General features: G+C 34.0%; 2 protein-coding genes across 3 annotated transcripts; one reads left to right on the top strand and one right to left on the bottom strand.

Annotated features, from left to right (window-relative positions):
* Positions 1-317: 317 nt before the first annotated feature.
* Positions 318-12724, bottom strand: LOC101246924 (DExH-box ATP-dependent RNA helicase DExH15 chloroplastic). Of its 2 annotated transcripts, none has more exons than XM_004238687.5 (16): positions 11007-12724; positions 10733-10908; positions 10487-10600; positions 10013-10121; positions 9831-9917; positions 9222-9340; positions 8278-8425; positions 7459-8058; positions 7108-7386; positions 6364-6570; positions 4892-5254; positions 3508-3744; positions 2340-2560; positions 1755-1854; positions 1526-1672; positions 318-1168 (listed from the first exon to the last, which is right to left on the bottom strand). In XM_004238687.5, exons 1-16 carry the CDS (start codon positions 11463-11465, stop codon positions 1070-1072), a joined length of 3465 nt encoding a protein of 1154 aa, XP_004238735.1. In that variant the 5' UTR covers positions 11466-12724; the 3' UTR covers positions 318-1069. The 2 variants fall into 2 exon arrangements, with proteins under 2 accessions (XP_004238735.1, XP_010320637.1); XM_010322335.4 differs by having other exon boundaries at positions 10733-10939; positions 11007-11495.
* Positions 12725-15575: 2851 nt separating this feature from the next.
* On the top strand, positions 15576-22248 carry LOC543639 (pyruvate dehydrogenase E1 component subunit alpha, mitochondrial). The gene is made up of 8 exons (NM_001309860.1): positions 15576-16339; positions 16668-16747; positions 18634-18711; positions 19171-19266; positions 19352-19423; positions 19532-19585; positions 19679-19744; positions 21924-22248. Exons 1-8 carry the CDS (start codon positions 15655-15657, stop codon positions 21966-21968), a joined length of 1176 nt encoding a protein of 391 aa, NP_001296789.1. The 5' UTR covers positions 15576-15654; the 3' UTR covers positions 21969-22248.
* Positions 22249-25588: the final 3340 nt, after the last annotated feature.

Raw genomic sequence — 25588 nt, 5'->3', positions numbered from 1 at the left:
AATGAACACATTTGAAATGCTTACTTATAAATCTATCCTTTGTCATGTAGATTGGATTCTTTTAATAGAGAAACACTTGTGTATATATATACGTTAAATAAGAAACATATTACAAAATATATCAAGTTTTTTTTTACATAAATCATATCAGAAATTTTTCTCAAACTTATAAAAATATTTATTCAAGACTTTGCTCGAGACTCTAAAAAATAAAATAAGAAAGTGCAGGTCAGGAATTGAGATTAGTAACACTTAAATACAAATATTGATTTTTTCTATGGGAAGTGTAAATAAATCAAAACTTAGACGTTAAATGGTGGGGTGAATTCAAGTGTAAAACTTCATATAGAATTGGTCAAATATAACTTCAAACCGTACCATTAACACAATGATATACATTTTGGCTAAAATCCTGATTAATCTACAAATCCATTTTGCTTCTTGGTGTAATTTAGGGGCATAGCCTCCTCTGCATCAAATGTAGGATTCTTCATTCCTGTGCCATGTGTTTCTATTTCTACCGAAAAAATCATTCTCTTTTACATTGAATTTATACTTCATTTCCGCATCGCGGTCATTCTACCAAGTGTCGATACTCCTAACTAGAGATGTATACAGCTAATACTTCTGATAGGAAAATACTGATTTTCTATCGAGATGCTGTCGCTAGAGTAGCAAATCTTGCTACTCTGCTTACCCTAAGCAATCTCTTTATAGCAACAGCAGAGCTTGGCTCAGTTAAATTCAAACCCGTTCTGAAAATGGTTCTAGACCAGTAAAATTCAGGACAGTGAGATAAATCAGTATCACGGAAAGAAGACGAATATGAGTCTACTTTGCAAGGGTAAAGAGTTGGGAGTTGATAAGAACTTTAAGCTGTGTGAATCATGAAGATCATGGATGAACCATCAATCGATATGCTGGTGACAACTGAGAAATTCACTAACTTGAAGCCTCGTCGACAGAAACTAATTGATCAAGTCCTATTTTTCTCAAGGTACAGTGGCTATTGTTACCTGCCTTTGAGATCGACTTCTTAAGGAGATGATGATGAATTTTTGTTTGAATATCATCCTGCTAATTCACTTATTGGTGGCCGGTCCATTGCGTTAGAGGCACTCTTGGCATTGATTTGCAGCAGTGGATCTATATCAGGCAACTTGGGAACCTGTAATCATGCAGAGGAAGCAAAATGAAACAGGAAAAAAATAATTAAAGAAAAAAATGAAAAACAGAAAATAAGGAGTTACGTAATCACTGAAAAAAGGAAACTTAGCTTAAGTTAGGATCATGTCTTTCTTTAATAATATAGGTTGGTGCCTAGAGTTGTGCCCATTAAACTTTGTAATACTCAGTTATCAACTTGAATAGTAATTATTTAGTCGCAAACAAGAGAGAGAGAGAGAGAGAGAGAGAGAGAAGATTGACTGCAAATGGTGGCCCAAGAAAATGCAAGCACTAGTGCAATATGGATTCTTTAAAATAGAGCAAGCAAGAGATGGATAGTCTTTAACAAAATGCATACCTGAGCTAATAAATCAATCGTTCTCCGTAGAAGGCGAGCTAAATCTCCTTCATCCATTGCACAGTCCATCATAATCTCTTTCCATGTAAGACCAGAAGCCCAGGCTTCAACCATGCCAGTAAATTGGCTATCCAAGCAGCAAGGAATCTGTGAATAATTTGTTTCATATTAATAAAGTGCAAAGCCAACTTGGAACATATCGTAAAGCGGGCTCAATCCAAACACTCACATTTACTCCATGCTTTTCCTGAAGCTCTAGAAGTGAGCTTTTTTGTTCTTCCAGTAAGTCTATGATATTCAAGACAGTGGTAGAGGGCTCATAAACGAAACTGCAGACAGAAGATGTTTATCAGAGCTTTCCTTTTCAGCACCGAGGTTTATAAAACATTGGTGACCAAGTAGAAGCCAACTTAACTAAGATGAATAACACTAGAGGTTCATTAAGCAATTGCTTTTATTTCTGCAATTCTTTTTTAAAATACTTAGTTAACCAAAAGGAATATAAAGCGCTGGCAAGAACTCAGCATTAAATTCTGGATTAAATGAAGCCGCAAGCAGTTGTCTCAGAGGAATTGCACCCAAATTTTTAAATGGTACAACAGATAAGAACCTCTTTATTTCAAAAATCCAAAAATATTTCTCCATCATATAGTCCTACCGCAATACAACTACCCAGCTATCAAATAGAGCAACTAATCTCCAAACTCAAGATAGTCTTGAGGTCAAGCACAAGTAAAATATAAAGGCGCTAGCAGAAAATATGGAGTTGAAATGAGACTGATAGTACTCTCTACCTTGAGGACAAAGATTCTACCTGTTATTTTTCCAGGGCCGAAGCCTAATGCCTTCAGAAACTAGACTACCAAGAACTGCAGCAAGCTGTGCAGGTTTTAGGTTCAGCAACAATTTATTTCGAAGAACCATCGCAAGCCAAAGTTCATTTTCTCCTCGAATTGCAGCTGCAGTTTCACCAAGGGGGAAAATGACGTGTGTATTGATATCCAATGCTCTACTTTCATGTATAACATTGCTGACCTGCCAGACATTGAGGATGAGTTAGTTCTCTGCTTTTTGGTAAAAGAAACAACCTAAATAAGGGATTCAATCTCAACAGGAAAACTGTCCCAAGAAAGTCACCAGACCAAGTAAAATAACAATGAGTCATGGACGCTTAATGCATTTTCCAGCATATATTCTATTTTGAAAAAAAAATATCAACAGAGAATTACTACTTTAGTTATCCAGCTGGGCAAAATCACAAAAATGTCCTCTCAATTCTTTTCCTTTATAGAGCAGACCATCCATTTCATTTCATGACCCTTTTTGACTAGATATGGAGTTTGAGATCTTAATTTGACTTTCTATAGCATAGTCATGATAGTGGAAGGAAACTGAAATTTAGTTTAACAGAGAAATCGCCAAATCAAAAGTTTAAAGAAGGGATTACTTTAATGAATCTGAATTCTTGAAATTATAGAAATTGTACAGAAATTTATTGGCGTCAACATTTCAGAAGTACCAAAATGGGAAGTGTCATAGAATTTTAGAGTGGAGGTTTGTGAAAGAGAATGCACCAAAAGATTTCCCCAAAGACTACAGAAATACACAGTTCACTGAAGTAAAGTATTCATTCTTTCCCGATGATTAGCAAACATTTCTAAACTTCCAGTCACAAAGTTAATCTCCAAGCAAATCCCAGAAAATGATGAAGGAGACCAACAAGAATAAGTTCTTAAAAATAATACTAACTTCTTCCCTTTCTACTTGGGTCAAAGATGGTCTTAAAGCATAGTGTTTGAGAACATAGGAGATTAGTACACACGCTTTTGGATAAAACAGTTTCATACAATAGAAGAGCCTGAACATTCATTCATGTCCAATATGAGGATCCTGTAGCAGACAAAATTCGCAAAGGATGAAAAGTTGCACAACTACAGAGAGTATAATCAATGGCATGTAACAAGAAGATAACAGTGATATACCTGCAGAAATTCCTTCCAACCAGTTGGCTCAATCTGCTCTATACGATCATTCAAACGCTTCGACCTAACCTTCAACCGGCGTATCTTTTCCTCAGTGAACTTAGCTGAGTCAATTATCTTCTGATACTGTTTAAAGCCCTCTGTACGAGCTATCCTTTTTTTGCAACGAGAGACCTTATTCCTTTGGCTCTTGTAGCATTCTACTGCATCATTGTATGCTTGAGATAATCCCAAGACCTGATAATACATCAGCAAAAAGATTTTTAAAGTGTACAAGTTAGGCTCAATACTTCGATGTCTCACATGGTTTAAGACCTAAAAGGAAATCATATATCTCATGACGCTAGTTATTTTATGACATGCTATTGCTTTTGTGAGTAGATGTGTGCAAGAGAGAGGCACAGATAACTGATTCTGAAGACCTATAGGTCAATTAGAAGTATCAGACTTTAAGCATTTTTCTTTTGAGAATAGTAACTTTTCTGTATATCAACAGCAAACAGTGCTGAAAGTCCCTACAGAGTTAAAAAAAAAAGGACCGAAACTAAACATGGCTTGTTCAAGGATTCCATAATTTCTAGTATGGACCATCATCGTTTACACTTGAAGTATAAATCGTAGTTTCAAGAAACAATGTCAAAAGTTATCTCAGAAAGATGTTTGCAATGCTGGCTGTATGTCACATAAACACCCATGCCAGCTGATCTTCGGGGCCAAGCAAGTCTCTGTTAGTGTTTATTAGTTCTTATCACTGGAACATGTAAAATAAATACTGATGAGAGTAACACAAGGAACAATATAAACAGGGGCACTAAGTCCTATCATTAAACAGTTCAGTCAATAGAAGAACTACAGGTTGTCATTATCAAAAAAAAAAAAAAAAGGACCACAAGTTGTCCTTACTTCCAACGGCAATTCACCAAGAAAAACTAATCAGCAACTCTAACCAGAGTACTACACGTGGGCAAAATCTCGAAATGGAGAGCACTAAATATGTAAATGCCATCACTAAAGCAAAAGACAATTATTCTTGCTTACTCCTTATAGTGAGCTATCTTAAACACAGGAAAGAATGTCCCGTCTACCTAAATATATATAAGGTCCTTATGCCTCCACATACGAATATCTATTGGCCAAGAACAATAAAATTTTACTTTTTAATAAACGATTATGCTAAATGGAAGATCCACATATTCGAATGTTCTCCTTCGTCCCTCCTTCCACATCCACCCTTACCCCCACCCTGTGGACCCGAAACAAACATGAAATGCAAAAGCAGATGCTAACAATTATCAACTCGAGGAGGAAATGCCCCTATTAGATAAAAACCATTCAACAAAAGAAAAACAATCACACCCGAAAATGAAGTTGATTGACAGGGTACCTCATCATCTTCAGATAGACTACTCAATACTGGAACATTTAAACTCCAAGACCATGTCTCCAAAGAACCTTCCATACACCATAGACCTCCAAGTTCAGACACAGCTAACTTCTGCCACTGCATCTCTGCCTTATCAAGAAGCTCGGCCATAATTTCACGAGGCAAAGCATCAGCAAGAGTTAAGGCGGCATTTGGAAAGCCTGTTCTGTAAACCGTTCTAATCCACTTCTCTGTGAAAAGATACCAAGAGTTATCTGAACCAAGAGCCACATGATAAGACGGTTTAACATCTTCACCTCCATTATCACCAAGTTCAAAATTTTCCACTGCAGTCTTTAATGCGAAGGCCTCATTGTCCCACACCTGAAAAGAAGAAGGATTACACATCCCCACTACTGTACAGTAGGTAAGCGGAGAGAGAATTTTCACTTTAATAGGAAACCGCAGTAGTATAATCACAACAGCTTTAAGAGGACAAGAAATTTGCATAACAACTCCGACCATAAAAATCTTATATGGAATATGTGAGAAATATAGGAGAAAAATATTCGTATTGAATTGTGTATTTTACATTATTACACTTAGCCTTATTAATAGACACTACATTACAATCCTTTTCCTTGTAGGACACTTTAAACTATCCTATAACACTCCCCCTCAAGCTTGTGCATACAAGTCATATGGTCCTCGCTTGTTACAGATGTAACTAAAATGAGAACCAGAGAGGAACTTCGTGAAAAGATATGCAAGCTGATCACTCGATTTCACAAATTTTGTAACAATATCTCATGAGAGTATCTTATAGACACATCACAATCCTATTCATGTAGGACACTATATACAATATTCTTCTTAGTCCTTTTCTAACAGAATGCACTATAATAATGACCATTTATTCCCTCAATTTGAAAGAGAATGCATAAGGCATAAACAAAATGACTTGGAAGATATGAAAGAGAAAGAGGGACTCTTTCAACAACAAGATATTTAGCACCATAGAGTCTAAGATAAACTCCAACTAGTTTGGGATTGGAATAGTTGGTTGATTGATTGACCGGTTGATCTTAGACAAAGAGTTGAGAATAGTGATAATATGATGGCAACATGATCCCCCACACTCAAGTCAACATAGGAGAACATGGCAGAAAAATCAAAAAAGCTTTACAAACATGGCAAACTGCAGGGAATTATACAATATATCAAACATGTCGCCTATTAACTTCAACAAGAAAGAGAAAGAACTGCACTAAGGTCTTTACAAAGATTTCCACTAGTTGCAATTGGGCAAAGCACCCACAACAGAGCTTTCCACTATATGCCACAAGACATTTGCAGATCAAATGCTGAATATAGAAGCCAATTGCATCTTTGGAGGCAGAAGTAAGCATCAAGCAATGTACTCTTTGATGACACAAAGGCTTCCATACTAACTAGTACTAAACCAAAAAAACGGAGTCACATGAAATGCTTACCATACTTTTAAGCTTTTCAGTATTCAAAGTATCAACCTTCCCCAGATAAACAGCAGCAACTAAATGTTGTACCCCGTCACCGTTGGTGTAGTGCAAAGACATGAATGGAAGGTGTCCATCTCCTATCTCCTTTAACAAAGGTTTCAACGAGGAAACTCTTTCCAGCTCCATTTTTCTTCGGAGTTCAGTTCGAAGACGCTTTTCAGCCTGGAAAAGGTAGGCACAATGACCACCATCAGAATGTTTTGTGTATGCTTTTAAAATACTAGAGCTGGAGGAAATTGTGGTTGAAAACAGGGAGGACATGCTGAAAACTAGATTACTTTTCAACAGGACGTCAACTAGAAATGACACTCAACGAATACGAGCCTTTTTCAATTATCGTGCTTCCAGAAACTGAAGCATACAGGCCAGCATAACTACAAAACCATCCTTTAGACAAAGAACAACAACAGACCCAGTGTGATCCCACAAGTGAGTTCTAGGGAGGTGGGGCGTACACAGACCTTACCCTACCTTTAGAAAAAGAACCTTGAAAGATTATTTTGAATAAGAAAGCTAATATTTTAAACTGAACAATTAGGTAGAAGTAGTTTCACCATACAAACTGGCACTCTACAAGCTTTCAGGTCAGAAAGTAAACCTTTTTATCTGATAAGCAATGAAAAAGAATGTTCCTTTGCCAGGAAATAAACTGTCTAACTTGAGGCAATAAAAGATCAAGAGTAACAGTAATGAAATTACTCTTAATTCTTCCTCGAGTTCAGCAATCTCCTGATATGCTGACTGCGTTAAGAGCTTCTGGCTCTTTTTAGCAATCGCTTCCTCACTGATTTCTGAAGTAAGTGTCTCTATTTCCTTTTCTATTCTAGCAAGCTCCTCTTTTGCGGCAAGCATGACATTGCTTCCAACATAATTACCAAAACTCTGTTCAATTAACTTCCTTGCTTCTTCCAAAGTCCGTCCTGATCGTGTGACTTTTATCTCATCTAACCCAGTTGATCTACGGGTAACTTTGGCCCCCTGGAGAATAAGAAGACATAATATCGTGAAACTAAAAATAAGAGTCAAAGAGGTTCAGGTTGAAGTACATACCGCTACGAGATTAAGCACCATTCCATATGAGGCGGTAAATTGTGAAACAAGAGGTTGAAGCCCAGAAAAAAGAACTTTGCAGCACTCCTCAGGCCCTTCATAAGGAGTCTGAACAAGAACCACGTGACCCTTTTCATCAATACCTCTACGACCAGCACGCCCAGCCATTTGGAATAATTCATTAGAGCTTAACTGGATTCGTCCAATATCGCCCCTTTTGCTGAGAGATGAAATGACAGCTGTTCTAGCAGGCATATTGATGCCAGCAGCAAGTGTTTCAGTAGCAAAGACAACCTTAACTAGACCTCGCTGAAATAACTCTTCAATGAATGATTTCCAAAGGGGGAGACAGCCAGCATGATGTGCAGCCACTCCTCGGCGGAGGCCTTTCACTGCAGACACACGCACAGCATCAGGGTATTGAATACGGAACCTCTTGAGTGCCAGTTCAACTTCACTCATTTCACACTCATCCAGTAACCTGCAGTCTTCAAGATATTGGACAGCTGCATCACATCCTTTCCTGCTAAAGATGAACCAAACTGCTGGAAGCATATCCCTTGCCTTTAGATGCCACAGTGTGTCTATAATTTGAGGTACCTGAGAATATGACTTTGTAACTAATTTTTTTGAAGATAGTAGTATCTATCAGTTACTTATAAGGAAAATTTCAGGATATAAGTTATATTAACAGATTTCTACGAAAATGTATCTTTTAATAATTTCGGTAAAAACGATAATGCTGCAACAAATTATCTAAAAAGGGGGGGCAATGACATTGTAAAACAAAGTTCAGATTGTATAAGCTTCTATGCATACCTGTGAGCGTCGAATATTACTTATATCATTCTTTGAAAGGGGACGAACATCATTTTCACGTCTTCTTGATTTTCTTCTTTTAGATCCCTCCTCCCTGTATAGTTCACTGCCGGATTCATCATACTGTAAGTAGTTGAGTGACAGTTTTCTGCACAGTCAGACCAAGGTAATTAAAAATGAGAATTTCAGCACCTTCTTGGGTAAGTAATTCATACTTGTCCTCCATATACTATCGAAAACATTTCAACCACTACAATTTGTTTTTCAACATGCCGTCACAGGTTTTTTTTCCAGCCAATCCATCATATGTAGCTGAAATATAGTTCTCGGAAAATTTGTACATACAATCTTTTGAACTTCAAAATGTATGTGGCATGCTTCAACAACATATAAGTTATTTAGTTACTCCGTCCGTCCCATATTATAAGTCACCTTTTCCATTTGCACTTGCATTAAGAAATAAGGTCTTATTTAATTAGTTGTAGATTTCCAAGGTTAGGCAAAGTAAATATATTTTCAAGATTAATTAATTAATCAATAAGGGTATAATGGGTAAAATATGGTATTTATGCATTAACTTTATAAAATGACATATATTGTGGTCCAACTATTTTTAGAAAGGGGTGACTTATAATATGGGACTGAGGTAGTATATGATGTAAAAAGAGAGCAGGGGCGCAAACTCTTAAACTGAATGAGCTAGTACCTGGGATTCAGTAGTTACCAAGATATTGATTTTTGAATCATGCATATATCATGACCTTTGAAAAATATTATAACAAGTAAAGCAATACATGCTACAAGTCATTCCAATGTTGCAAAGAAAATCATGGGCAAATTCAGCAAGTGCTATAAGTTCCAGAAACAAAACATTATGCATGACATTGCCACTGATAAACATAAGACAAGAAGATCAATGAAAGAGTTATGGAGAAAAATCTTACCTATTCATGCTTGTTCCTTTGTCATCAAGAAGCGGTAATAGAGCTGTCTTTGTGGAGAAGTGCCAAGTCAATGGAACTGGACGCTTGCTTGATGTTACCAACTCCGTCCTACCATGAATCTTGAAAGATTGTCAAATTAGAGAAGTGAATACACGATCCGTTCCTTCTTGTCATTAGATTAAGGGGGTGTTTGAATTAGCTTTTTTTAAAGTAGCTTATAAGCTAAAAGTCATAAGATGGTCATACCCAGCTTGTGGTTTTTAGCTTATTTTTGTAACTTTTGGCCTAAAAGTAGGTGCTTATAAGCATTTTTTGTCTTTCCCAATTTCTTATTCCTAAAGCCAAAAGCTACTTAAAATAAGCCAATCGAAACACCCTCTAACTTTCATTATGAGGACAAATTCATATGTTTAGCTTCTACTACTATAAATGAAGAAGATAAAGATACTCCAGCCCAAACGAACTTCAATCTGAATAGTACAACTTGGAGACAGCAACAAAATTAAAGGACCAGAGAAGCATTTAACAGATAGGCTTCATTGCATATATAAGCAATAGATATAGATGAATATAACTTTTGGTACAATCGGAATTTGTTCACTGCAATACCTGACCAATCCATCCAGCCAACTCATCTGGATTAGCAACAGTTGCTGAAAGACATATAAGTTGAACTTCCTTTGGGCAATAAATAACCTTAAACAGAGAAAGGGGATATAAATATAAAAATTGGTACAGAGACTGCTGACAAATTGAGATGTAAAGAACTTGCATATTCAAAAGACACATACTATTTCTTCCCAAACAGTACCCCGTGATATGTCACTTAAATAGTGAACCTCGTCCAAAACAATTACATCAACATGAAGAAGACCACCATCTGAGGAAGCAATCCCTACGCTGCAGAGTGAAGTGTAATGCCGTAGTAAATTTAGGAATGAATAAAAAAAAGTAAATAAGTAGAAGAAAAGTCTGACAGTTCCTTCATCCTTCAAACTCTTTTTTCCAACTTTTAAGCGAAGCCATGCTTTCTTTGTTGACTGCTTGCTTAGAAGACATATTGCACAAATTCTAAATCTAGAACTCACTAACAGTTTTATAGATACATAGCCAACTTTGTTGGAGTCTTTGAAATTTCTATACAATAAAGCTAAACCAGATTGTCACATGCAGAAAGCTTTTTCTCTTTTCAAGCAATCAGCATGCTATTAAACTCAGTTTCTAGTAACTAAAATGCAACAGTATATAAACCCATTGAAATGTACCTCTGGTATAGCATATTGCGCAAAATCTCAGTTGTCATAATTAAAATCTGAGCATCTCTATTAACAGCTGAATCTCCAGTGAGAAGCCCCACATTACTTTCACCAAATGTCTCACTGTTACGTACCACAAAATAAACATAAATACTCTATAGTGGGAAACATGATAAATTTTGACAACAGGCAAATCATATAAAACATGATATAGCAGAAGATAGGGAGTATATTTAGAAATAGAAACATCCGCACCAAAATTCTCGAAATTTCTGATTAGATAAAGCCTTCAGAGGAGTAGTATAGAATAGTCTCCTTCCTCTTGCTACTGTAGCAACAGCAGCAGCTTCAGCAATCAAAGTTTTGCCGCTACTTGTAGGCGCAGATACCACAACAGACGAACCTCTCAAAAAAGCTTGAATCGACAATCTCTTCAAAATTTCGCACAAAATATCAACATATCTAGAAAATAAAAATAAAATTGATTATGTCTACTTTCAGCAAGGAAAAAAATAAAACAAAAACTAACCTGAAATTTGTCAATTCGAAAAGTGTAAATAGAAGCAAGTTCATTCACATCAATAATTCCATCACCGAACTCTCTAACTTCATTCCTCAGCTTCTCCACTCTCTGCCTTCTCGATTCCTCAATATTCAACATCTCATCAGTAACGGAACTTTCCAGTTCATCTTCGCTATCTTCGTCTCCATCCGAAACCTCCGCATAAACCTCGTCGTACTCTTCCGCTGCTTCTTCATCATCGTCATCTTCTTCGTCATCTTCTTCATCTTCATCTTGCGACTCCGCCGGAAAAATTGAGCTCGGAAACTTGTAGAAGATTCTAGATGTAGAAGTGAACGGATTCTTCTGGATTGACTTGACGGAGCAGAATCGTAGAGTTTGTATGTGAAGAAATGGAGATGGAGAGCGACTGGCTATGGAGTTTGAAGGAGAAAGTGAAGCGAAGAGGATAGGGAGTGTGGTCATGGCGGGAGAGAATCGTCAATTGTATAATTTGTATGTGTCTAAAACATGATTTTTAATCCTAAAATTTACGTGCCGTAAAACGGCATCGTATAGAAAAAATCAAGGAACAGTAATCATTTCGAAAACAAACACTAATATTTCAATTTGACACATAAGAGAAAGTGTGAGGGATGTTTCGTGTTTGTAGGCTACTAATGTGTATATTAGGATAATAAAGAACATGTATAATTGAATTAAAAATCAGATTATAAAGACTCGGAATATTTTTCAGTCAATTTTTTATTTATTTTGATAATGAATAAATTAACGTGATCTATTCAAGATAAAATTTTACTGTATATATTATTTGAGGGATGGATATAGTATTTGTGAAGTTGTGGTTAATTCATATATATTTTATCAGGTTAACCTCTTTGTAGAAAATCCTTCTACTTTATATTTGATGAATATGTCAATATCTCAAATGCCAAGAAGTTAAATCATTGCTAGTTAATAGCTATAACTTGCATTAATTACGATTCGAAACTTGCTTCTATTTATAATTACATTCATCTCTTTTGTCTCCATTTCTCTCTCTCCCCTCTCTTTGGAATCCCGCTTGCCTGTCACCTTTTTTTAAGTATCTCTCCCTCGCCTCTCTTTTCTGCTACGCCAGTCTCTCTCTCTTATTTTATACGAACATAAACTGAAAAAAATATGCATAATGTGTATTTATGTTTGTATAAAGTGAAAGAGACTATTATACAAATGCATGCTTCTATGCCCTATACACATATGGAACACTATACAAATACAAATCTCTCTCTTGACAGTTCTCTTTTGTCTATCTCTCTCATTTTATACAAATGCAAATTACACAAAAACAAATGCATAATTTGTGTTTGTATAAAACGATGGAGAGACTCGATATACAAATACAATCATTGATACATTCACATCCAGTTACACATTACAATTATCTAATGATATAAAAATACAATTCACCTCTCTCCACTCTCTGTTATCTCTCCTCCCTCTCCAGTCTCACCTGCCTCTCTCCTTCCTTTTTTAATCTCACCCGTTTTCCTCATCCATCTAATATAGTTACATATTAACACGTCTAAATATAAATAGATTAAACAAATTAAAAAGATAGCATTAAATTTTGTCACCTCAGAGTAAAACGATTGATTTTGACAATTGTTGGTTTACAAAAAATAATCTACGCAGCCTTTAACGCTTACCCATCGATAGGCGGACCAATAAAAAAAAAGAAAAAATCCAGTCTAATATTTTGAGCTTGTTTATTTCGTAAAAGGGCCACTTTATATATTTATATGGTGCATGAATAATAAGAAAAAAATACTGAAATAATTAATAAAAATCTAACGAGCACATCATTATATAGTATAGTTACTAGGGTGTTTTTGGTATATAAAAATTATTAAATTTATGTAAATTCTTAGTTAATAAATTAGAAAGAATATCTTATTAATGATTGTGATATTCAGGTTAATTTTTATACACTGTAATTAATTTTAATTTCTACGAGACGTATATCACTTCCTATAAGCAATATATAGCAAATAGCTCTTTTCATCAAAGTAAGACTTAAAAATATATATATTCTTTTTTCTTTTTGAATTATATAAATCGAAATCTATTTTCTTTTTGATAAAGAACGAAATATAACTAATAATATTTTATTTATTTAAACAAAATATTTTATATTTGACTTAACTATAATAAATGGAATAAAAAATTAACTCACATTTTAAAAATTAAAACTAGAATTAAAAACGAAGAAAGAAACAACTCATGGGACATTCGAAGTGTTAATTGAAAAACATAATAAAAAAAGAGAATTAAGATAAATATAAAAACAACTTATGGGACATTCGAATAGTCAGATTCTTCCTCCTCCTTTTTTTTCTTTAAGAGGAAATTTTGTGTTTAGTCCCTCAAATATAGATATATTTGGATTTTAATCCTTTTATTTTTTAAATTAAATATAATTAACCTTCAACTAATTAATATATCTACTTTTAATCTTTTCAAGCCTTAAATTCTCACAAATTCTTATTTTTATTTTTTTATATATATGTTAGGTATTCAACTTCTTGATTATGGTGTTCCTTTGGTTATCGGTACCTCTATTCTTGTTTGTATGAAATTGATCACTGTATATTGGAATGCGATTACTATAGATTTTTAGAATATGATTATTATAGATTTTCAATTTGTGAAGAACTTTTTTCTCCCGTTCTCATTTAAAATTCTTTTGAAGTTATGAGGTTTACAAAGTATCACTCCATAGCTAAAGGACAACTCAAGATTTGAAGAGTCTGGATGTACCAATAATATTTAAGCATGAGCGAAGCAAAATTTTGTTTGTATGAAATTGATCATTGTATATTAGAATTTGATTACTATAGATTTTTATGATGTGATTACTGTAGATTTTCAATTTGTGAAGAACTCTTTTTTTTTTGTTCACACTTAAAATTCTTTCGAAGTTATGAGGTTTACAAAGTATCACATCATAGCTAGAGGCCAACTCAAAATTCGAAGAGTTTGGATGTATCAATTGTTGGGTATGTAGCAAGAATTGATGGGAAATAGAGGGAAGGAGAGGAATTTGAAAGGTTTAGAACTTGAAAGGTTGGGAACTTGAAAAGTCCTCTAATGCTTTATTGAAAAAGGCAATAGTCCCTCATCGGTAATGGAAAGGAAAATACGAGAGTTTAAATAAATAAACACTCCTATTAATTGTTAAAAGGGTTGGAAAGAGGGACCCCCCTCGCGCCGTCGGCTTCGGCTTATAATTTTTTGGACAAAATTTATTTTAATTATTTATTAATTAATTTTAAATGGCCAAAAATTATTTTCAATAAATTAGTTGATAACAGAATTTAACCGAAATGTTTTCAACTTTTTAGTTAACCCGACTCGACTCGGATCCGTGCGAGTGACCCGTTTTAAATTCCGTTATATTCAAAATTTCCCGCCATAACTGTTCCGAAAGGTTGCAACTTTCAGGAACAGTCAATACCATTTGAAAGTTTGCAACCTTTCATTAATGGTCGTGTTAATTCTGAAAGGGTTGCAACCTTTCAGAATATATTCTTATTGCCTATAAATACCATACAGTCTTCAGAATATTTCTAACGAATTTTTTCTGATCTTCCTTCTTCTTAAAAACATATATTTCTTCGTGTACTTTCCTGCTGTGGATTGATTCGCTGACAGTAGAGTTTTTCGTATCTATACTCTACTGATTAAAATCATTTTACCCTGGGAGGTTATATTCCAAATCAAACCTCGGATACTAGAGGGGAATAATTTCCTTAAGGGGACACTGTGAATTCAGTGGACTTGATTTTCTTCCTAAATTTTCAATAAGAGTATTCCAGATTCTGGTACGTTTTTACAGATTAAATTATTTTTTACAAATAAATTTTTGTTCATCTTATTTACTGGTTATAAAAAATCTCAGTTATTTTGTGTTTCTGAATGATTTATTAGAACCAGTAATTTCTGATTTTATAACACAGATTAGAAACATCAATAATATTTAAGCGTGGGGAAAGCAAATTTTTTAAGTTGATCAGGATCGAACGTGAGTTTGCAAGGAAGTATTTCCTCACTTCTACTAGCAGACCAAGAACAATTGAATGTTCATTTTTTTCTCAAGATAGATTTATATATATACACATGATTTTTTTCGAAGTTAACGGGTGCACGTGCACCCCACCTTTACATGTGGATTCACCCCTGTCCATAGCTCTTCTTGCCTGAATCGCTAACCAAATAATAAAAAAGTTTTTTTATTTGTTTCATCAAACCATATGATCGGTTTCTACAATAGCGACGTATAAATTAGTTTCTCAATGATAGAAAAAAGACAGTTATTTCTCGACGGTAAGATGAATTTGTTGAAATCGTATTTGCTACTCCAAATTTTAAGATGATAAAATATTACTATAATAAAGAAGCAAAAGTATGTATATACTCTAATATATGAGCTAAAAGTTAAATTTACCAATAATTAAAGGACTAAACATGTAAATATGCTTATTTCTATTTTTAACTAAATAATATAATAAAATTTATCACTTTCCTCCTTCCCTCACCATTTTAGCACCTCACCAAACTCTCTCCTCTTTGCTTTTTTTTTCTTTTGACAGATTCACTCAATACAGATCGAAAAATGGCTCTATCAACAAGCCGAGCCATTAACCACATCATGAAGCCGTTATCGGCGGCGGTGTGCGCCACACGCCGCCTATCATCGGACTCCACCGCCACAATCACCGTGGAGACAAGTCTACCTTTCACCAGCCACAACGTCGATCCTCCTTCCCGCTCCGTCGAAACAAGCCCTATGGAACTCATGACTTTCTTCAAGGACATGACGGAGATGCGTCGGATGGAGATCGCTGCTGATTCTCTTTACAAAGCGAAACTCATCCGTGGATTTTGCCATCTGTATGATGGACAGGAAGCTGTTGCTGTTGGTATGGAAGCTGCAATTACCAAAAAGGACTGTATTATTACTGCTTATAGAGATCATTGTATCTTCCTCGGCCGTGGTGGAACGTTAGTGGAGTCGTTTGCGGAGCTTATGGGAAGGCGAGATGGTTGTTCGAGAGGTAAAGGTGGTTCGATGCATTTTTATAAGAAGGAAAGTGGATTTTATGGAGGTCATGGTATTGTTGGTGCTCAGGTTCCTTTAGGGATTGGATTGGCATTTGCACAGAAGTATAAAAAAGAGGATTATGTTACTTTTGCCATGTATGGTGATGGTGCTGCTAATCAAGGGCAATTGTTTGAGGCTTTGAATATGGCTGCATTATGGGATCTTCCTGCAATTCTTGTTTGCGAGAATAACCACTGTAAGAAACGGAATTCTCTTTCAATTAGTAGTAGTAATACTTAAAAAGTCTAAGTTTTTATAATTATTTTAAGTAACAATACACATTTGATTGATAAGTATACTTGCTTCCATAAGTTCTTGCCTTCATAGTCAAAATTGTGTATATGTTGCGAGTGTTCCGAGTCTTTTTCTGTAATAATCTGATCGATAGAATGTCCCTATAGCTAATGACTTACAAATTATAGACCAGAATTGGCATTTGATATTGAAAAAAGTTAAGATTCATTGCCTTCTTTTTGTTAAGTATGTAATGCGTTGTCACTTCGAATGCTGTTTTGCTGATGTAGATGGAATGGGGACAGCAGAATGGAGGGCTGCAAAAAGTCCAGCTTATTACAAGAGAGGAGATTATGTTCCTGGTCTGAGGGTAATGTGCATCTCCTTTTTGTTGAAGCTTATAGGGAAGAATTAGATGATCTTGATTTGTTTTCTCTTTTATTTTGGAAGCTGATAGTTAGGTGAATGTGCTAGTAATAGTGCATAAGTCAAGTAAACATTTGTTATTAAATCTAATAAACTAAAATTGAGTTTCTGACACCCCTTAAGCATGCCCCAGGTTAAATGTAAATCCTTAAATATCCATGTCAATAAAAGACATCAATATTGTTTTCCAAAATTAACAACTTTCATCCTTCTTATATTCGAAGTTAGAAAACTGAGGAAACTCAAATTTCAGGTGACCTGCACCCGTCTCAATCAGACTTCGAATCAAATGAAACTCGTTTTGACATCCTTTCACCATTAAATAATCTCTTTCTGAAGCCACGCTTGTCTGCCATCTTGCATAGTCGAGACCATGTATTAAAGTTTAATCTTTTCAAGTTTATAGTTATAGAGGAGTTGTCAATTTGTCGTAAATAATGGTGATTGCTTTATGATAAACTTGTTCTTGCTTTGCATTAGTTTTGGACTTTCAGACGACTGAACCAGTGGATCCATCAGTTTTCAAGTCAGTAGGAGACAACAAATGTAGTGTCAATAATGACAGTTTCATACTAATGCTTAGGGTCCTCCATCTTTCCTTAGGAACTTCTGTTCTATTTAAACTTCTAGCTGATGATATAAAAAATGTCATTAAACATATCCAAATTCTGCACTCATCTTTATACTCGGGACAGAGCAGTTTATTTCTCGATTAGGCGTTGAAAAAACCTTCTTTATCACTGTCTTTGCTTAGAACAACTTCACAGATCGAAATCAACCCATCGTGACTTAAACCTTACGTCAATTGGTAAGTGGAAATCACACAAGAGCAAGAAACGAAGGCAGGAAGGAGTCTCAAAGTACGAAAAGACGTCCACTTGTTTTTCTAGATGATGATTGGTTAGCAGAATAACAAAGAAGTTTTGGGAATTGAGGTGGCTCTAATCCCACGTGTAACTCACGTGGTGGCTCTAATCCCATGTGTAACTCACGTGTTTTCTAGGTTCTGTTAATTTTTCTAAACTTTTTTTGATGGATAGATGAAAGCTGTGAATTTTGGAAGATAATAGGGATTTTTTTGTTCACATGGATATTTTAAGGATGTACCTGAACTTGTGGGGATACTTAGGGCTGTTTTCGGTCACAGACTCTCGTAAGCCTGTTTTAACTATAGTATCTTTCCATTCTGAATTAAAGGTAGCTTACAACTATTATTCCTTGCCCTTGCCCTTGCCCATTAAGCTCCTGCTTTTGGTGCATTGTCTAAGGATTCTGCATACTTGAGCAAGCAAAAGAATTAATTCCTAGAATTCTTGAAGATAGGTTTTTCATTGTGGCCAAGACATGTAACTCCAGAAAACAATGTATTTCCACTGAATTAAGTGAAAATAACATTGCAAATACTAGAGAAGTCTCGGTCTTCAAAAATACCAAAGAAGTCTCCTGAAAATATACATAAGTTGTTTTGACTTGTCTAAAAGGAAAAGAAAAGAGGGATGCAGTGCTGCACGAGCATGGCACACATCTAGGAGACCTAGAATGTCTAGGTGTGTATGATGCACATGTTATATTTACCTAGATGGTCCTTCTACTACGATCAAGGCAGTGCTAGATTATTGTAGAAGATTGTATTAGTTTTACCGCGGGCAGGCCTAGCAAGAAAAGGAGAAGACGGAAAAAACAAAAAGAGAGAGCTTCTCCTGCCACAAAAATGGAGCAAAAATAGAGATTATTATAAAGGATCAATTATTAAGTTTCACTTAGTGATGTAGGAAATAAAATATTGATGTTTTGTGACTCGTGTTCTTTTGTTTTCCTTGTGTTAAACAGGTAGATGGTATGGATGTCTTTGCCGTTAAACAAGCATGCGCATTTGCTAAGCAACACGCCCTCAAGAATGGACCAATTGTAAGCACATATCATGCCTTTTCCCTTCTCTTTCTCTTTTCTGGTAAGGCACATATCATGCCTCGTTCCAGATTAATTTTCATTTGTAGTTGGCAGTAGTTTCTTTTGTTATGTAATTTCTTATTTGTACATGCCTTGTATGCTGTAAAACATAATGTTTTAGATGCCTCATGTCAATTATGTTCTCCAATAATTTTATAGAAACTGTTAAAGGATAGTGAGCTTTGGCCTAGAAATATTGACAGGAGGAAAGAAGAGAAGAAATAAAAGTGATACTAGGATGAAATTGCAACTGTCGTTACTATTATCTAAATATTTGTCCTTATTTATCTTTTGTATGATTGTTTAATAGAATCAACAAGTACATTATGATGAATTTTTCTACATAAGACGAATTTCTGGAATTTTTAATTGGTAGCAATTATGTTAACATTTTAATGTTCTTTCAATCTGGTTCAGATTCTTGAAATGGACACCTATAGGTACCATGGTCACTCTATGTCTGATCCAGGAAGCACCTACCGCACTCGTGATGAAATTAGTGGTGTTAGACAGGTCAATACATCTTAGACTTTCTAATACATCTAAGCCTGTAAATGCTGCAGAGAAAATCTTAATAAGATTATCATTAACTTAACAGGAACGTGATCCTGTTGAAAGAATCAGGAGCCTCATATTAGCCCATAATATAGCCACTGAGGCAGAGCTGAAGGTAAAGACTACTTTCTAAAGCTTGTACCCAGGGAAACCATGTTTAGTATGGTGTTGATCTTGAAAGGACTGATCAAATCTTTTGTTGGTTTTTGTTCCTTCTCTCCAGGATATTGAGAAAGAAAACAGAAAAGTTGTAGATGAAGCTATTGCTAAAGCAAAGGTGAGGACGGTGCTTTATCTTCTATTCTTTAGTGATTCTAATTATGGTAACTACTTTCTTAGCTGATTAGTAACTGCTTATACTGTATTTCAGGAGAGCCCCATGCCTGACCCTTCTGAGCTCTTCACCAATGTATATGTGAAAGGGTTTGGAGTTGAGGTATGCAATTGTTCCAATTCATTAGTTCATCTGTTTATATTATTTACTGAAGAATGTATTGTCTATAAATTGAGTTATAGTTGCAAATTTTCTTTAGAAAACGTTATATAGAACTTACCAAATCAGTTGCAAGTGAATTCTACCCCCAATCCCCAACATACCAACAAGATGGCGCATAATTTTGTGAAGATTATTATGAATGGAAATCCATCCTTGAAATGTTCAGAAAATATGGTCTGGGCCTAGTATTCTGCTGAGAGCACTTTGACTAGCGGTGGACACATTTATTCGTATAACCATATTTGTCATGTGCTTTAGCATTGCCTGTTCTTTTAGTTCATTGTGTTGTGCCTCTTTATAGTTGCTTAAACAACTAGGGTGACTGGGAGTCTAACTCTCAGATGATCTTCTCTTTTATAAGAGTGGCCCATGGAGTTAAGTTTATAGGGTTGATGCTGTAATTCGTTCATTGAATAAAAAGGAGACCTTGGTAAAAACTAATGACTTCTAAAAAAAAGAATTCCCTGAACCAAGGAAGTATTACTTTGCAAGCACTACGGAGACCAGCTCACATAAAGGGATCAGTTTTTGTGTCAATAGGCGCTTTGGCATTACTTTCCATTTGACAGTATATTGAGAAGGGATAAACTCTTGGTAACCAGAGTAAGCATGCTTGGCTTGAATTTTTTTTAGTCACTGGTCCTTGCCTGGTATTCTTCTGAGACTACTTCCACTAGTGATAAACACATCTATTCATTTAGGTATCCAGAGTACTAAATGAGGTACAGCGACTTGGGAGTTTGACATTTATTCTAAAGTACCCCGTTCTTGTCAAATTACCATTGTGTTGTGCCTCTTCTGTAGCTGGAAACTAAATGAGGTACAGCGAATTGGGAGTTTGACACAATTTTATCTTTTGGAAGAGTTGTCTGTGAGGACCTCAGTAAAACCTTTTGCATTTTTTTTTATAAAATAAATTCCAATAAAGGGAAGAAATACTTTGGTCTTTTTGGAGACTAGCCCAATTGCAGTTATTCTGTCAATAGTTCTTGTTGGCCTTACCATCAAGTTGACAGAATATTGGGAAGGCAAACTCTTGATAACTGTAGTCGTAGCGCAGCATGCTGTGGGCTTGATAATATTTTACTCACTGTTTGTATAGTGTGATACAGTCGGTGGTTAGATTATTCTCACTGCATTCCATTTCTCTGGTAAAATGTTGTGTGTGAGTATTTTAATGGCATGAAGAACACGGCGAGACTAAAGAAGAATGACAAACTATTGGGACTGCTAATCTAAGTTTTATGGTACAAAGAGATAGGAGATGCTTCAAACTTGAAACTCTATGTTTTTGTGGATCAACCATCTAGTTAGTTGAGAGTACCAGTGGAAGTGTGCTGTTTTGCTGTTCGTAGATCTTTAATGTTACAAACTGTTTGATTTTTCATTTGTAATGTTAAGTGTGTATAGTTAGAAGGATGCAGATAGGACAATCTTCAATTAAGCAAGTGCCAAATAGATTTTGTTCTTGAATACCAAGAGATATTTGGAATTTTGTTAAGGTTTGTTTGCACAGTGGATCCAAATCAGATCATGTGGTAGGATCCTTCCATTACTCTCCATACTAGATACTGATAAGGTGGTTGTTGCCTTGAGCAGACTTTTATTAATTACTTATGAAAGCAGTTGAGATGATATTGTAGCAATATTTTAATTTTATTACATGAGGCTATCTAACAATAAAATCACAGGAACCTTTTCCTTTATTAATTAGTCTATTAACTATAAGAAGTTATCTAAGCTTTTTCCTGTGAGACTCCGTCCCGTCTCGTCCAGCTACATAAATAGCAGCTAGTTCCTTCTACTATGCTTCATTTGGTCAAATCTCAGATGTTAGCTTTAGTGTTCTGTAATTCTTTTAGCTTAGTGATTGCAGTAGCTTGTTGCATGATCACTTAAGTGATTTTTATTGTATTCCCTTGGAATGTATTCAAAGCATTTATATGGCATCTCAACTCCTAATCATCCACTTGAAGCTAATTGCTTACTCAATCCATTTTGCCGGACATAGTTGTTCCCACTCCCTAATAATACACGCGATTCAGTGTATTTCTGGGTGAAATACTGTTGGTATAGAATGTTAGATGGCTTCAATTGATCAGTGTGTGTTATTTTTCAGGCCTATGGAGCAGATAGGAAGGAACTCAGAGCTACACTTCCCTGAGGAGACCATGTTTGCATTTTTTGATCGCCTTTTCATACGCACACGAGATAAAGCTATAAGTACAACAAATAATTATGATGGTAAAATCATTGTGCTTCATCAGGCATAGTAACTGAAATGGTTCGTCTTAGAAGTAGGAAAATTTCACCCTTGTCAATGTTTCGTTTCTCCAACTGTAAACACTCTCCTCGTGTATTTCCCGTTTTCCTCTATTCTTCCATCTTAGATTGTAATAAATTCGAGAGTGTTGTTTTTACATTCATATCACCATTTTACCTCACTACATGAGCCCTGAGGGTTTTGCAAAAACAGTTTCTCTGACTTTCGTGAGGTAGGAAATGAGATAGATGTACACTCTACCTTCCTCATACTTCACTTATTAGTGTAACTTATTAGATTACACTAAGGTATATTGATGTTATCACCATATTCATATTCAAAACTTTTTAAAAAAATTATTGTGTTTATGACTCACAAGTCATGAAAATACTATATATATAGAGTAGGTATGAAAGATACAAATATGGGAATTAGGAGACAAAAATTAGCTGAATGCTAGGGACTAGACACTGGATAAAAAGTGAAAAAAAAAACAACTTTCCCATATCACTTTAAAACTTTTAAGCATTTCAATATATATTCCCCTCGTGGGGCAGCAGCATATTTAAATATAGCCAAACAAAAACCTCTGAACACTGACAGGTATCTATCTGTTCACCAATAAATAACTATACCCATTTCACTCAATTTAAAATATCATTTGCATCACCATTTCATCATCCATCAAAATCTGTGTGCTTAGTAATTTTTTTTTACAATTATATTGGTTTACCTATCTCCGAATGATCTATCGAAAATAACTTATATTTTACTCTCTTATTATTTTTTAAAATTGAACGAGTAAATTAAAACGAAGAGAGTATTGTGTTATCCACAACTCTGCTTCTCACAGTTTGTAAAAAAAAAAAAAAAAGGTAAGGTAATGACACATGTACAGAGAATCCTATGCTAACTCACTATTCTATCAATTGCTCTTCTCCAAAACCCAATTCACCGACCCATCATTTTCCTGTGTACTCTGTTTGTAATTTGGTTCTGCTCAGGTTTCCAATAAAAAGAGTTTATGAAGGATTATGTCCACCTAACACATTATCTTTAGCGGTCGTCGTGTATTCGTATGTGTACAAATTACGTAATGTCTGATAGTTAGATACGAGAAAAATTTATATATTATCTTATATCTTATATAAGAGTAGAAGATGAATATATGAACAATTAATATTTGTATAACTAAGATAAGAGAACTTCATGTTACATCCAGAAAAAGAATTAATAAATCTTATTATAAGTTTTTTAGTTTTCATTTTAGAATTATGTAATTAAGAAACTCTTGCATTTTAAAAGGTTTTTTTTTTTTTGCTATATTATATTAACTCATATTTCTTTTTTTAGTTGGTGAAATCGTAAAATTATATAGTTTTATCAGAAAAGAACTGTGTACAACACATTTATTTAGTTATTTATTTGATTTCTTCAAGATATTTTCCACTACTTAACATTGATATAAGTTATGTGGTGTTACATGTATATGAGATATTAATAAGTTATATAATGAGATATATTTAAACATGTAAAGATATTTATAAGGATTTCGTATTCATAGGACCTCAAATAATCAGACAATTATTGTGAGTGAAAATACCGTGAAATAAAAGAATTGATCTATGAGACTTCTCATAAGATTTGAATAATTCTCTTTTTTTAAAAATTAATTTTCTATGGCTTAAATTAAGCCGAAGATCAAATTTAACACGTCTTATTCATTTGATAAAACCAATCAAACGATAAAAATTAATATCAATATAATTAATCTTTTAACGTTACTAATATACAATATATTCTATACATGACCTAACTTCGTGCCTAGATATACGACCAAGCAAAGTGACTGACTTTTATCTATTTTTATTATATTCTTTTTTTAGTTGATAAATTTTGAAATAGTGAAAAATTTCAAACTATTTCATATGCCCCCATGTTGATTAATTAATATTATTATTATGATTAGTTAAAATAATTCGTTAAACAATGTCTTGAACATAACAAAACTTATTAAAAGTAGTGGTTATATAATCTAATAATAACATGTTGGTACCCAAAATCTGAAGCAACCTATTATAAAATTATATACCTTCTCTGTAATTCCAACTTCCTCTTTAATTATATAGTATATTTTATTTAATAATATACATAATCGTGCAGTGAAATTTTTTTGCATGTTCAACACAATTAAATATTAGGATTCTTTTTAAAAATAAAAATAGTGATAATTTGAACTGTAATCATCAAACATACTGATAATTATAACATAAATCGAGTGACTTGTCGTAAAATAGTTAATTACTAATATCATAATAAAACAATAGATATGAAATGAGTAGTGAACTATTGTATCAAAATAAATTATTATATTACTAATATAATGCTAATAGTCGTAATATATTATTGATACATACTCAGATAATTTTTTACTCTCACCTTAATTTGATGAAATTATAGTGTTCAAAGAAAATATTATGAAATATCGACTTCAATTTTATTTTATTTTATTTTTGAGTATTTTAGTAGTGTAATAGAAAGTTCTAGTTGTTGAATAAATAAATTGATAAATTAATAAATATAGATCTAGTAAAACTAGATTTAGAGGTGGGCATGTCTCTTTATTATTTTATTAAATAGAAAAAAGAGGATCCACCTAAAAAAAAACATCTAGACAAAATAAGGTGGATATATTTGTCAAAAAGGGAAATTAATAATTACTACAATATGCTAAATAAATGTGTGACATGTTTCAATTTTGGTCCTTTAGTTATGGGTATTGAAATTTAAAGGTCTATTTATTCTCATATATATTGTCCAAATAATATGAGCATTTGATTTTTTTTTTGTTTCCTCTTATTTCCCTAAGTTTTAGAGGTGGAGTCCTAAATTCTAGCAAGGAAACTAAATTATTTTTTTTCCCTTTTATATATTTTCAACAAACAGATTCAGATAAATTCAATTTCAATAAAAAATATAAAATCAATAAACAATGATATTACAATATTATTTGTAAAAATAATTTCTTTTATACAAAGTTTTAAAGGTTTTGTTTTCTTTCTTTTATCTCATATTACTTTTCTTTTTTTTAAAAAAAAAATATTTTAAGTCTTGCATCATGTGTTAATTATTAAAACATGTACTCCATTATCAGACTTGAAAATGGTCACAAGAACACCGTCCACATATCCATCTACCAAAAATATGGAGTATACTACTTATTTTATCGCAATATTCTCTCCGTTTAAAAAAAAATGATCTCTTTTCAATTTAATTTTAATTTTTCTCATAACATGTTTAACGTCACAAGATCACAGGATAATTTTATATATTTAATCTAACTTTAATTTAGAACCACAAGATTCAAAAATCTTTTTTCTTAAAGTTAAGGAGGTAATAGTATTTACTATTTAGTTAGACAAGAAATAAATAAATATTGTTTAACACAAAATTAAATAATATCATTACCACAAGAGAAAAAAAATGTCGTAATTACAACTATATATGTGTTGTAATATTTT

Source organism: Solanum lycopersicum, chromosome 5 (genome assembly GCF_036512215.1).
Source record: "Solanum lycopersicum chromosome 5, SLM_r2.1".
Classification (NCBI taxonomy): Eukaryota; Viridiplantae; Streptophyta; class Magnoliopsida; order Solanales; family Solanaceae; genus Solanum; species Solanum lycopersicum.
The sequence above is the reverse complement of the archived record's forward strand: the minus strand, read 5'-3'. Positions and strand labels throughout refer to the sequence as shown.

Bases quoted from the DNA above. Each gene is read 5' to 3' on its own strand.
- LOC543639 (NM_001309860.1), top strand. From the start codon at position 15,655: ATGGCTCTATCAACAAGCCGAGCCATTAACCACATCATGAAGCCGTTA. The intron at 19,267-19,351 runs GTCAATACATCT...TTAACTTAACAG, and splicing joins AAATTAGTGGTGTTAGACAG to GAACGTGATCCTGTTGAAAG. The intron at 19,424-19,531 runs GTAAAGACTACT...CCTTCTCTCCAG, and splicing joins CCACTGAGGCAGAGCTGAAG to GATATTGAGAAAGAAAACAG.
- LOC101246924 (XM_004238687.5), bottom strand. From the start codon at position 11,465: ATGACCACACTCCCTATCCTCTTCGCTTCACTTTCTCCTTCAAACTCC. The intron at 10,601-10,732 runs GTGCGGATGTTT...GGTACGTAACAG, and splicing joins CAGAAATTTCGAGAATTTTG to TGAGACATTTGGTGAAAGTA. The intron at 8,059-8,277 runs GTATGCATAGAA...TCATATTCTCAG, and splicing joins GTAATATTCGACGCTCACAG to GTACCTCAAATTATAGACAC.